Source organism: Apteryx mantelli, chromosome 2 (assembly GCF_036417845.1).
Source record: "Apteryx mantelli isolate bAptMan1 chromosome 2, bAptMan1.hap1, whole genome shotgun sequence".
NCBI classification, from domain to species: domain Eukaryota; kingdom Metazoa; phylum Chordata; class Aves; order Apterygiformes; family Apterygidae; genus Apteryx; species Apteryx mantelli.
This window is the reverse complement of record NC_089979.1, coordinates 161,222,360-161,235,424: the sequence shown is the minus strand read 5'-3', so window position 1 is coordinate 161,235,424 and position 13,065 is coordinate 161,222,360. Positions and strand designations below refer to the sequence as shown.

Below are 13,065 nucleotides of genomic sequence, written 5' to 3'. Positions count from 1 at the left end.
TATTTGAAAACAGTAGTAGACAAGTCAGTATAAGCAAGCATCAAATCTTCTGCAGTTAATTTATTCCTACCAAGGTGTGACACAGGATAGGAATTTAGCTAGCCAACAGATATGGAGGGAAAAAAAAGCTAGAAGCTACTATGAATCACAGACTGAGAAAACATCACACTAGGATGTAAAAACAGAAACATAGCCTGAAACTCACATGCAGTTTTCCATCGTATTTTCAACACTCGACAAGATCTCTGATAGCAAAGTGTATTTGTTTTCAGATGAATGAAAGACTTGGATAAAGTAAAGAGTATCTGAAAAGAGCAATGAGAATTTTTTTTACAGACCTAGTAAATATGACTTATGAAACTGAAAGAACCAGAATTGATGGGTTTAAGAAGTTAAGAAGAGAAAAGTCTTCAAATCCATAAAGACCACTCCAAATGAAAAGAGAAGTAATTTGTTCTTTCTGTTTGGAGTAGCTCAGATGAATCAAAATAGGGTTAAGCTACAACATGGAAATGAGGTTAAATTCTAGCAAAACAACAGCGAGGCACTGTAAGAAGGTGCCTGGGGAGACTATGAAATATCTGTCACTCCCTAATCTCCTTTCATGTAATTCTGTGTTTAAGAAAAATGTAAGCCTTGTTGGAAAAAAAAAATCACTATAAAAATAGGTATGCATCCTATTACAGCACAAGCACATATTGTGATTTTTGTTATTAAACTGAATTATTTCCCCTGTGTTATAATGAAGTTGACAGTTGAACCAGCAATACTTAAATTTTGAGACCTGGAAGAGGACAACACACAGGAAGCAGTACTGACAACAAAATCCAGAGCACACCAAAACTTATGAATAGATTACTGCCATTATCCACAATACTCCAATAAGCCCAAGTCCAATTAACATCCTAAATTTCATTACATTGCTCAGTATCACGTCAAAGGCAGAGGTTCAGTACTGGATCGTTTAAAAGCGTATGGTAGTTTACTCTCTGCTTTAGTATCTGTTCCTAGCACATAAAGTAGCAACAGCTCAGTATGTCACTTTTAAGAGGTTCAGCAGTTTCATTGCAGCTTGCACTCTCCAAACAACAGGAGTGAAATAGACCCTCCTAAAACAGTTACAAGCGGCACAACAATAGTGTTTCAAAGGGGTCTGGAAAACAAAAAGGAGGGAATGCAAAGCTACTTTTTTTTTTTTTTTTTTTTTGCTTTCCTCGGCAACAAAAACGCAGAAGTGCTCTGACCTTTCACCTGAACAAGAGCAATGAAAAATAAACCTTCCTCCCTCTTACTTTTTGCTGCTATTAAGAAAAATAAGAAAGAAATCACCAGTCCTCTTCATGGTATTTCAATCAAAATTTTAAAACAGGAAACTGTATTTCCTTTTCCTTCAGGAAGGTTGTTCTCAGATCCATTTCTCTGTTACTTCCCCTTCACTATAAGTTAGTCAGGTTTAGTCTAATATCAGCTACTGGAGAACAGGAGAATGTTCTGCCTTTCAAAGCTCCCATTGGTGAAAATAACTTTCACAATGGAATGTTAAAATGTATTTCTAAGGAACAGGCAAAATTATTATGCTTTTATAATGTATTAAGCCTTTCTATTTCAAATTTCACCTTTTCACTGATAGCCAAATGCCCATCAAATATGTCTCGGAATTTGTACTTGAGAATAAAATTCTTAAGGCTCTTCAGGCTGGATCTGTGTATTTAACTGATAAAGGATGTTTCTAGTTTCTTCAGTAAATTCAATGATAATTTTGAATGCTAAATCTCCAATTTAAAAACAAACACAAGACTAAAACATGGTATCTCAAACCTCTGCCTGAAAAAAGCCCCCAAAACCCAAACTGGAGAGGCAAGTTATTTCTATTAACTGTTGTCTATTATTTTCATTATGGTAGTACCTAAAGTCCTAACGAAAGGCAGGATGCCACTGCATTAGAAGCTGCAGAAAGACTGAAAAAGAACAAAGCTAAGACTTAACAAGACATTTTAGTGACCATGTAAGGCTCAGAATTAAATCAAAAAACACCGGGATCTATAAACACAACAGACTAGGAAAAAGTCAAAAGTCCAAGGACGCATTTACTGCTGACGGGTGTACAAAACTTCCTTCTTCCACACAACCCAAGAATATTATACTATTGAAACTTGATCTTTTCATTTGGACATTCTTATATACCCACAATAAAGTCTTCCTGAGCAACAGTCATTCAGGGCTACATTCATGCATTTACTGTGGCAATTAAATTGTGGACTGCATTACTCAGAAGTTTTATCTGTCAATATGTAATAACATCAGCACTTTAAGCATCCTTTTAAAATCACTTGGTTTCAGATGGAAAACCAGTTTTCTAATAGTGTAACTTCTCTATGGGAAAGTGGAACACTAAAACGCAATGATAGATTATTTAAGCTTGAAACCGTAGCCTATTCCAGCAATGTTCCTATTCTATTCCTCTTTGAACCAGTCCTAAGGAACAGGGGTAGGGCATACAAAAGCGCGACATATACAACTTTACACTCCCATTCTGATGTTGAAAGGCTGATAAACACAGAAGCAAAACACAAGTGTCACCAGCCTAGACCACTTCATAATAATTATTCTGAATATAGGAGTAGCTTTCTTAACTTGTTTTTTTACCATGTAATGTTCAATGCTTCTTTCCCATTTAGATGTCAATTCATTCATGGAAAAACTTTCTTCTGCTTAGGTCAGAAGAATATCCTTGACTCAGGAAAGTTTTTCATACTAACTGGAGAAATCCTATCTGTCATGTTAATTATCATGACCAGGACAGCTGCTAAGACCCCAATGTATAATTTTGTTTTAGCTGATGGATTCTATGCTTTCTCTTTCTACAGTTCACTCCTTGAGCTGAATTCTCTTGGGGAAGGAGAGAATATACAGTGTGTTTGCAAAACAGTCGACACACAGCAAGATGCAAAGGCACACACCTTGAAATACTAGGTATAATACCTAGTAAAGGAATTTTGATTCACTGAAGCACATCAAGACCTAAATTTCTAACAAGAACAAATGGATTTTTGCTTCTACCACCTCTTGTTTTCCAACATAGCCACTGTCTTCTGCTGAGCTTCTGAAATGAGATCCTGTGCCTGACAGCTTTCATCCCTAGTCCTGGCACTGTTCATTAGAATCATGTGCTGGTTATCTGTCCTGAAGTGTATTGCTCTGCTCCAACTTTTCTATATACAGAATCTTTATCAGAATAATGATGAGAAAAAGATGCATGAATTTCTTTCTATAACAACAGCCATTATTATCACTCCTACAATCCAAAGAAAAATTTTTGTGGACATACATAATGATGAAGCAGTAATAACTGATGAGAAGAGGAAGGAGTACACCATCCATATGCAAGAATGTTCTCCAAACAAGTTATAAATCAAGCCAAGTGAGAATAACAAGGGTTTAGCAAAGGCAAGGATAGACTATTCCAAAAACGGTAATACTACTGTTATCTATTAATAAAGTGTTATTTATAATATAGAGTGTGGATAAGAGTTATGTGTTTATCACTGGCTTAATTCTGCTTCTAGTAAAGGCAGTTGAATAGGCCCTTCCATTCCAAACCCACATTTGCCCCTCTTCTGCATTGCAGCAGTTTTCCTGGATCCTCACAGCTAATATCAACTTCCAGCTAAAGTGTTTCAGTCCATCTAGTAACACTTCTCTTGCAAGTGCCTAGTACATATCCGAAATAGCCAGAGGGACAGCATAAGTAAGACAAAGAAGCTCCAGGCACACTGCAACCATGGCAGGAAAAACACATCCTGTCGTTTTAAAAATCTGAGCTACGTACACTTGCAACACTCTTTAATCACTCGCTGCTATTTATTTTAACATGTTTTCAATAAAATACATTCAAATTTGAACAACTTAAAGGATACGGCAGAAGAGCTCCACAGCGAACAGACAAGATCACCCAGGAAGGCTGAAAAAGAAGAAAAAAAAAGCACAAGAAGTTAAAAAATTTGGTCTGTATGCATGAAATGCAAATTACCTTCCAAGTTTATATTAAAGCTAGTTGTAATATATGTCTCCCAGCTTAGAAATTCAAAGTGTTTTACAGATAACATACTTTGACCTTTATAAAAAACTGTTCTGATTTATTTGCAAGAGTTCTCTTAAGACTTCTCAAAGGTCACACAGCAATACAGGAACAAAACCCCTTTCCCTTGCCCTTCCATTGTGCCTGGAACACTATTTATAGTACTTATTCATCCTTTCCCCCTTCTTCAGTTCTCCCTATTCTAAAAAACATCCCCTACCTTACATGCACCTCCAAGGAGTCAGGAACCATAACCCTACACAGAGGCATAAAAATCAGTTTCTAAACACACAGTGAAGCTGGCTGCCAAGCACTGTGGTGGTGACCCCTAACTCAAAGTATTCTGGGACAGAAAGAATCAAAGGGAGAAAGGTAGGTAGAAGAGAATGGAAGAGATGTAGGCTGCAGCCTTGAGGTACCATATGAGCAAGAAGGGCGGAAGAAGTGGCATCACATTCAGTTTGAAATGATTTTTCCTCTAAAAATAACAACAAAAAATCACAGTAACTATGTTTATGGTATCCCGATTCTTGCTATTCTCTCTCACTTAGAAAAAAGGTATACAAAAATCAAAGATACACATTTGATAACTCCTCATTCCCTGCAATAAATTGAGAAAATTTTCCTCCCTGAAGTTTTTCTCTTCCTTATTTCTATTCCTCTTCTCTGTGTATTAAGCTACTTTTGCCTCTGACTTCAGCTCCTTTCATACTTAGTCTAATCTTCTTGATTGAAGATCATGCTGTGATGTTTTCTGGTCAAACTAAGTGACATTAATGAAAGTCTTGCTCTTTTGTTTGAGAAATGAAAGAAGGTTTAATTAGCAGTACTTAGAAAGAAAATTAAATCATTTAAGTAAATCTCATTAGAAAGCAAAAAAAATCACTGTTAGGACACTGATGTCTTTCCTTCACATGAAAATGGCAATGATCCTCTTTATAAGGTTAAATTTATACCAGAAAACATTTCAGAATAAGAAAAATATTAAAAAGAAATTAGAATTTTAATTAAGCAGTGCATTCACTATATCCATAAGGTCTCTAGCTAAGCACCTTTTATTTTTTGGTATTTTATTAATTTGGTTATTTATTTATTTTATTTTTTTTTATATATATATACATGTATATATGTATATGTATAATAAATAACTATTTATTAGTTCAGGTAAACTCTTATGATATAGGCCACGAAAATTCAGTACAGTCACCTGCAACCATATGGAAAAAAAGGTCCAAAATCATGTGCCCCAAAGTATTGGCAGTGAAATAATAAAGATTTTTTTCTAATCACTCTCATGATTTGCAGAGCTGGCAAGCTCACATTTTCAAGCATGGAGCCTGAAAGCTTTCAGGGGAAAACGAATCCAATTTTCTAAAACAGTAACAAAATACCAGTAATTCAGGCTGAGTAAGCACAAAAAAATAAAGACAAAAAAGTCACAAGACTTGAAAAAGTAAGAGAAAAAGTCTATTAACTTTCTATGTTTTTTTTAATTAATGTAGTACACATATGCAGAATCACTCAATCTTCTTGCACCCTGCCAAGTACATGCGTTAAAAAACCCTGAGCAGTTTACTACTTCTGTTGAAACTGAGGTTTTCCATTGCCAGAAGCTCTAAGAACTTTCCTGGCAGAAACAATTAGGGCACCATCCCACAGATGACTGAAGGAGGAATCTGACAAAAAAAAAACTAATATGCCAGGAGCAACAGGAGAAAGAAGAGAACGCAATTGTGATAGAAATCTATCACCCAGGATAAAAGCTTGTGAAGACAACATAAAAGATTTCCAAAGATACATTTCATTTGGGCATTAGCAAAGCATGAATGTTTTCTATTATAACCTATGTCAGTAGACAGTATCACAGAGGAGTCATTCACCTTTACCACAGGGAGATCAAAGACTTCACGAGATTCTCCAACCTCTGGATTGTCCCCATCTTCTGAAATAATATGTGAAGCCAGGGCATTGTAAGAAACTTCCTTTGCTTTCCCAGCTTTCAGAAGTTGAATTACCTAAAACCAAGAGAACAGTGAGGAAAGTCAACATTTTTTTTATTATCTTTGATTTCATGAAAACATTAATGCAAGAACATACTAATACATTAAAGGAGCGAGTACAACTTTCTTGGTTTTCTTACTGAAGAGTGGCTGGCAGTATTAACATTACTGAAGTTGTCAAATACATACCATTTAAAACCTTATTTTCAAGGCTTTACAACTCTGCCATATTTTAATCATTCAAGATGAAGTTTTACTTTCCAAAATAATTCAGGCTGGGACAGAAATCTGGAAAGAGTCAAAATTTTTCAAAAATAAATTTTCCTCAAAATCTTTTTTTTTTCCCCTCAAAAAGACTAAGAAACCCCTTCTCCTTGGCATTTGTTTTTTCAGATGTGAGCTCCTGAGGCCTTTGAATATTGTTTAAAAGAAAGGCTTAAAGTTTAAAAAAGGCAGTCTGTGCATCAGGGCTGTACAATACAGTCTTCATAGGAGCTCTCCCAATTTAGGCCAGTTCCTTACTTTGACAGAGGAAAAAAAAAAAAAAAAAAACCTCACTCATGTAATCTCGGTATATGTTCACATTTAACAGCTAAAAAAGAATTCCATCCTCACAAAACATATTTGGTTCCAATACATCTAGATCCAATCAATATATATCAACCCACAGAACACATGAATAAGTTTGAAGAAGAGGCCCAACTGCTCCAAAACTATGGGGCTAGGCAAAAGAACTAGGCAGAGGATCTCTCTCTCCTGTGTTTCCAAATGCAGCACTCGGGCACAATACAAAAAAACCAACATGCTGATGTGAATCTTGAGAGGACAAAAAATACAAACAGCAGGGGAAGGAGTATACCTAAACAAAAAACTCAGTTGTGCCAAGAGCAGAGAAAAAGAAAGGTAATGAAACTGAATCTTTAGCTATGGAAGCCACAGTATTGGATTGGCAGCCAACAAGCAAAAAAGAAAGACTGATACTAGAAGGATTTGCAAGCAAAAGAAATAAAAATTGTAACCATTATCATGAGAGAGAAGGGGAGATTTCTGACAAAGAGATGACATATTGGGAAATGAAATGAGGGAGAATTAAGACTGTTTTAGAGAAAGCAGAAAGAAAAATGGGTAGAAGGACACGTGCCCCCTTAGGTACTACCTCAAAGAGCTAAACTTCTCACTCCATTGCCCAGAAAATATAAACCCCAGCACCACTCACAAAGCACTTTCTATTCCTATTTGTGCAAGGCCAATACAGAAGATTCTGATTTAAAACTTCAGCATTCACTCAGCTCAGTTGTAGAGGATGTGGTGAAGCCAGCCCTTCTGACAACCCCAGAATATGGGATTCACTTTCATGTGAATAAAAGTAACCAGGAACAGAGGAGAGAGATTTTAAAAAGAGCAAGATCTAGAGTTCAAGTGTTGAAAATGCTAATTAAGATTACTGTCTCTTTTTTACAGATGGTGAAATGAGCAGAGCTTAACCTCATAATGTTTTCACGAAGCCAAACTGGCATGATGTTCATTCTCCAAAAACCTGCTAGGGACAGGTGTCCATCCTTCAGAGCCCATTAGGCACAGACTCACACAGAGTCACAGAATCGCTGAGGTTGGAAGGGACCTCTGGAGATCATCTAGTCCAACCCCCCTGCTCAAGCAGGGTCACCTAGAGCACATTGCATAGGATTGCATCCAGGCGCATTCTGAATATCTCCAGAGAAGGAGACTCCACCACCTCTCTGGGCAACCTGTTCCAGTGCTCTGAACACTCCCTTCATAACAGGACACTCTCTCCCCACAGATGTAAACAGCAGGGAGTAAGGCACTGCATTAGATCAAACAAAATATTAAGTAACTAGTCATTAAGCAATTACCAACTACACTGTACACTAAACAGGACAGAGAAAGGCTTGAAAAAGATAGTCTTTCAAAATGTGGTGTCAGGTTATTATTTAGCACCTATGCTGATCACAAAAATAAGGATGAAAAAATTTCCATTCAGAGAGGAGGCAATTTTGGCATTTCCTAAGTTCTTGAATGTACAACTTAATAAAAAAAAATTACCATCTTTTTTCCATAGTGAATGAATATGTGCTATTACAAAATTAGAAAAGAACTACTCTAAAATAGCTGAGCAAGTTCATCACAAGCTTGCTGTCCACGTTGCCACTCAGTCAGGAACGGAAGAGAATTTTTTTCATTTTACACACCAATCTCCTATGTCACGGGATACCTTCTTGCATAAAATCCAGTTAACTGCAAGATAACACAAGATGGTGTAATTTCAATGGGAAAACTTAAATCAAAATAAAGCACTTCTGAAAACTGTAGATATTTAAAAACAGCCCCAACACACAAGTTCCTTGGCCTATATAGCTCTCCCTGAGTTACAAGCTCCACTCAATTGTATATTCATGGAAAGACTAAAAAGAGGAGAGAATTTAATGAAAAACTGAGCATTCATATCCAATAGATAGCATGAAGAAAAAGTTACACCTAATAAACAAGGAATATGATATTTCTGTATCAAATCAGTGTTGTGTTAAAGAGTTTGCTTATACAAATAGTTATATTAGTATCAGTAGGATCTTTAAATACAATAGATAATAATTTTATATGGTTGTAGTGGTATGAAAAAGTATTTTCCTAGTGTAGCTTACGTCAGTGTCAAAATTCCTCTTAAAACATGTGATATCTTTGGTTTAAGTACAGTAGCTACACTGAAAAGTTATATTGGCACAATTAAAGAACTTCACCTATACTAGTATTAACCATACACCTGTAACTAGGAAAAAAAAAATACTGGCAAGCCCTAATATGGTCATTGTAGAAATCCTGCACTTTAGATGCTAGCTTAAATCCATGTAAACTTCAATGGCATCTCATTTTGGTGGCATATAAATTTCATCTTTGTTCTTTCCCACTAAAATCTGCAGCAGAATAAACAACGAGATTCCAAAACTAAGAAGTGAAATAAGACAATGGGCATCAAAAATTAAAATAATAATAAAACAAGAGAATATCCAGAAACCAAATCGCCTGCTCAAGGTCCTTGTTGCACAACATTATTTTACTCTCTCTGCCTATTTTGCTCTCTTTGTCTATTTTTAGTAGTGTCATCTAAGCATGATGATTGGAGTTTACATTTGTCAGGAAAGCATGGAAAGCATTTATTAAAAAGGAAAAAAAAGGAAAAAAAAAGATGACATCTAGCCACCACCTCCAGTGAGGTGTGAAGAGGCAAGTGCACATCCCAGTGGAATGGATTCAAATTTGAGAGCCAGAAACCTAATTCTCCGTCACTTGTCAAAGAACATCTAGGCACAGTTCCAAACTTTTGTTTCCCTTCTAGCTTATGGTGAAAATATTTTAATAGGTAGTAGGTATGTAGCTATTCACCTGAATAGATTATATTTTGTTCTTATTATTAGATTGGTTTCATTAGAATCCTCCTTTGTGCTAGGCCTGTTTTAATATTTATTGGGATATCCAGTCTTCAATGAAAACATTTGGAAATTTAAGCTGATCAGAGTATGCTCATCCCCAAAAGATGAAATAGGAAACTTCTTTTTGAAAGGAAACTAGCATCCATTTGTATATAAATAAGCAAATAATTTTGAAAATATTTGTAATTTTTATAATACTAATGGAGAAATATTTCAGTATAGAAACTATTTTTTTAAAAATCTATTTGTAGAGTTTAATTTAGATTTTCTCCTTTCTGTCCTGGTTAAGAACACAACAGGTAAATAGCCTTCTTACACATTTTTTTTCCCCAGGGAACACAGAGGACACTTGTGAAAGGCGGGACAAAGCTCCTGCATGGAACTTGTCCAAGTTCAGTAAAACCCACTTCTTACTAGCTTTGATTCAGCTCCACTGCAGCCAAACACAGACAGGATTCTCACAGAACCACAACCTGTGCTCCCGACGACCGATGCTCCCGAGGGCTCACGAGCTCAGACACTGGCGCTGAGGAAGTCCTGACGTCCATATAACACTGTGCCAAAGCGGCAAGCCATTTCGGCATCCAGAGCACAGGAGAGAAGAGTGTTTAAATTGACCAGCAGGCTGTTTGCAGAAACAACTCAGATCCACAGGACTTTTCAACTGGGGCATCACACACAAAAAGAAAGCAGCTAAATGGCTTCCAGCATGACCTGAAGCAGTGGTAGCCGCTTTTGTGCGGTGCTATGCCTGAGCTTATGAACTCTGCCAGAGCCACCTTAGCTGTCTATCTACAACGCAGAAAAGCCATCCACAAATACATGAGAATTGAGTGTACCTAATTTAGAACACATCAGAGCTTGACAACAATGAAGTTAACTGCTAAGCAAGATAAAATTTATCATAAGAAAAAAAAACAGCAAAAGAGAATGATTGTTTACTTGCTCTGTGGGAATACTGCTGATTGGCTTGCTGTGTCAACACAAAACTAACTACATGCCTTTCGGGACACTATTCATATGATAAATGATATAAAAGAGTCATATTGTTTTTTTGCACTCATCTTCATACACATAATAATATTGCTGCCATAGCTTCTTAAAAATACAAAGTGTTACTCAAGCTTTAATACATTTTCAAATAGTTAATGTCTAAAGACTTTGGATTTTTTTTCCTGCTCTTCAACTACATTACAAGTCTACATTTCTTTTAATATATAATCCTATTAATATGAATGTACAAAAATCATCTAAATAGGTCAAGGTCTATGTCCTGAGTTTGTTTAAAGGCCCATAAGTGAAAACGAAGACACGAGATTAAAGGAACCTGATACTGAGCAAAGGGTAGACTACAGCAACTACCAAAGAAGCCAAGACTTAAATTTCAGTATCAAATACATAGGAATCTGTTGGTATGAAGTTGCTGTCCTAAAGCTAGGTACGGTACACTTCAAACACTTGTCTGATTGGACACACCGAGGAAACTTCGTTGGCACCTTCATGCAGCATGACTGGGTGTTTCGACAGGCCAGCCCTGACACCCAGGGCTGTTAGCCTAGGTGGTAGGGCTGGAAGGTCATTTGACAGCACCTTCTGCCCCTTGCCTCCCAGGGAAGCATAAGGCAGGGAGGATGTGAAGATCCTGTCCTGGCCACATCAGCATCTCTGTCTGTCCAATGGGTCTGAAAGGTCCTGGGACACGCACCGGAGCCACGGGGGTCCTGCACTGTGCTCCTGGGGGGGCACATGCAAGGGGGGAGAGACCGGGCGGGCAGGCACGTGCGCGCGGGGAGGGAAGAGCCAGTGAAGCCTTCGTCAGTGGAGCCTCCCCCCGCCACCCCAGCGCCGGACCGGGCGGGAGAGACGGCCTGTCACTGTCCCCAACCTGAACGGGGCACGGGCGCGGGCCCCCAGTGGCCCGGAGCTGGCACGGCGGGACGCTGCCTGCCTCTGCCTCTGCCTCCGCCCCGGCTGCGACCGCGGCGGGCGGGGGGGTGGGGGCCGCCGAGGGCCCCGCGCTGCACGGGCGGGCCAGGCCCGGGGCCGAGGAGCGGCAGGCAGAGCCGCGGCCCCGCGCAGCGACCCCGTCTCGAACAGGAAGTCCCTTCGCCCGCCCCTCCTCCGCTCAGGCTGCTACGGGGCCTGCGCGCCGGGGCCGCTGCCTCCCATGGCGGGTCGCGGCGCGCTGGCCGCGGGCACGGCCGTTACTGGCCGTTACTGCCCCCCTCCCCCCACGCGAGGGGCGGCGGGAGGGAGGGCGCGCGCGCTCGGCCCCCGCCCCTCCCGCGGGGGAGCGCGGCGCGCGCGGTGGCGGCGCGCGAGCCTCGAGTCCGCGCGGGGAAGTGCTGGGGGGGGGCGCGGCGGGGGGGAGAAGAGCTGGAAGAGCCCACGCAGCCCCCCCCGAGGGGGGGGCGGAGTGGGGGAGAGGGTGACCCGGTACCTTGGGGTCGATGTCTCCCACCGCGAAGAACTTGACATCTTTGAACATCTCCTCGGGGACTTTCAGCTCCTCCTCGTCCGCCGACATGGTCCCGGCCGAGGCCGCCGCCCGCACCGCCGCGCGCGCGCGCCCCCCCCCTTCGGCCCCTCCCCAATATCCCCCGCGCTCACTGTGGAGGGCCGCCGGGGCCCGGGTCTCCCGTCCCCTCCCCCCGCCGAGCCGCCGAACCGCGCGAGCAAGGCGCGCGCTGCGGGACACACCATCCCCCGCCGGGACGCAGGGGGGGAGGACGGGGGAGGGGAGAGCCGCCCGGACAAAGCGGCTCCCCCCGCCCGATCAGCCACCCCGGCTGCGGCAAGACTACGCCTGCTCCTCTTCCACGGACACTATCTCCACTCCTGCCCCGCTTTCCGAACCGGACCAGGAGCCAGCATCCGGGTCCGCAGCTCCCCCCGCACGGAACGCAATGGACTCGCCCCGCACGACAGAGGCGGGCAGCGGGGATTCCCGGACCCGCCCATTAGCAAACAGGCGAGGGAGGGGGAAAGGGGAGAAGGGAGCGCTCCGCCCTCGGGCCCCGCCCCCGAGCTCGGGCCCCGCCCCCGACGCCCCTGGGGACCGTTACCCGCCCTCCGCGCCGCCCCGCCCCCCCCGACCCCTCGCGGCCCTCACAGCGCTCGGGCGGGAAGTGGCGGCGGGCGGCGCCGGGGGGCGGCCCGTTCCCACCGTTAAACGGCGGCCTCAAACTCCTTCCCCCCGGCGACGTCTGCTCGGCACCCGGCACCACAGCGCCCCGGTCCCTGCGCTAGGCCTTGCGTGGCTCGGAGGGCCACACTGGAGCGCGCTCCTCGTTTCCAAAACCCTGGTGACAGCGAAGAGTACTTGTGTAACTCCCGTTTTCCTCATGATACCGGGCTTTCATCTCTGTTCTTCAGGGGAAATCAAGCAACAGCTTATGACTAACCCATTGCAAGCTGTGACAATATACTGCACGCACTGTACACATATTATTACATTCTGCACACTATCCGTTTTCAAACCATTTCTTCAAGGTGTCAAGAGCCTTCCAAAATTCAATCCTGTCCTAAAATATTTTTACTC

At 41.7% G+C, this 13,065-nt stretch overlaps 1 protein-coding gene across 4 annotated transcripts in view; it reads right to left on the bottom strand.

Moving 5' to 3' along the window:
* PAXIP1 (PAX interacting protein 1) overlaps positions 1–12,069 on the bottom strand; it is a 42,327-nt gene extending 30,258 nt beyond the window's left edge. For all 4 annotated transcript variants that reach the window (XM_067291956.1, XM_067291955.1, XM_067291957.1 and 1 more), the window contains exons 1-3: positions 11,965–12,069; positions 5,959–6,093; positions 3,918–3,961 (exon numbers count right to left, since the gene is read on the bottom strand). In XM_067291956.1, coding sequence (XP_067148057.1) covers positions 3,918–3,961; positions 5,959–6,093; positions 11,965–12,051 — 266 coding nt within the window. In that variant the 5' untranslated portion in view covers positions 12,052–12,069. The remainder of the gene's footprint in view (positions 1–3,917; positions 3,962–5,958; positions 6,094–11,964) is intronic.
* Positions 12,070–13,065: the final 996 nt, after the last annotated feature.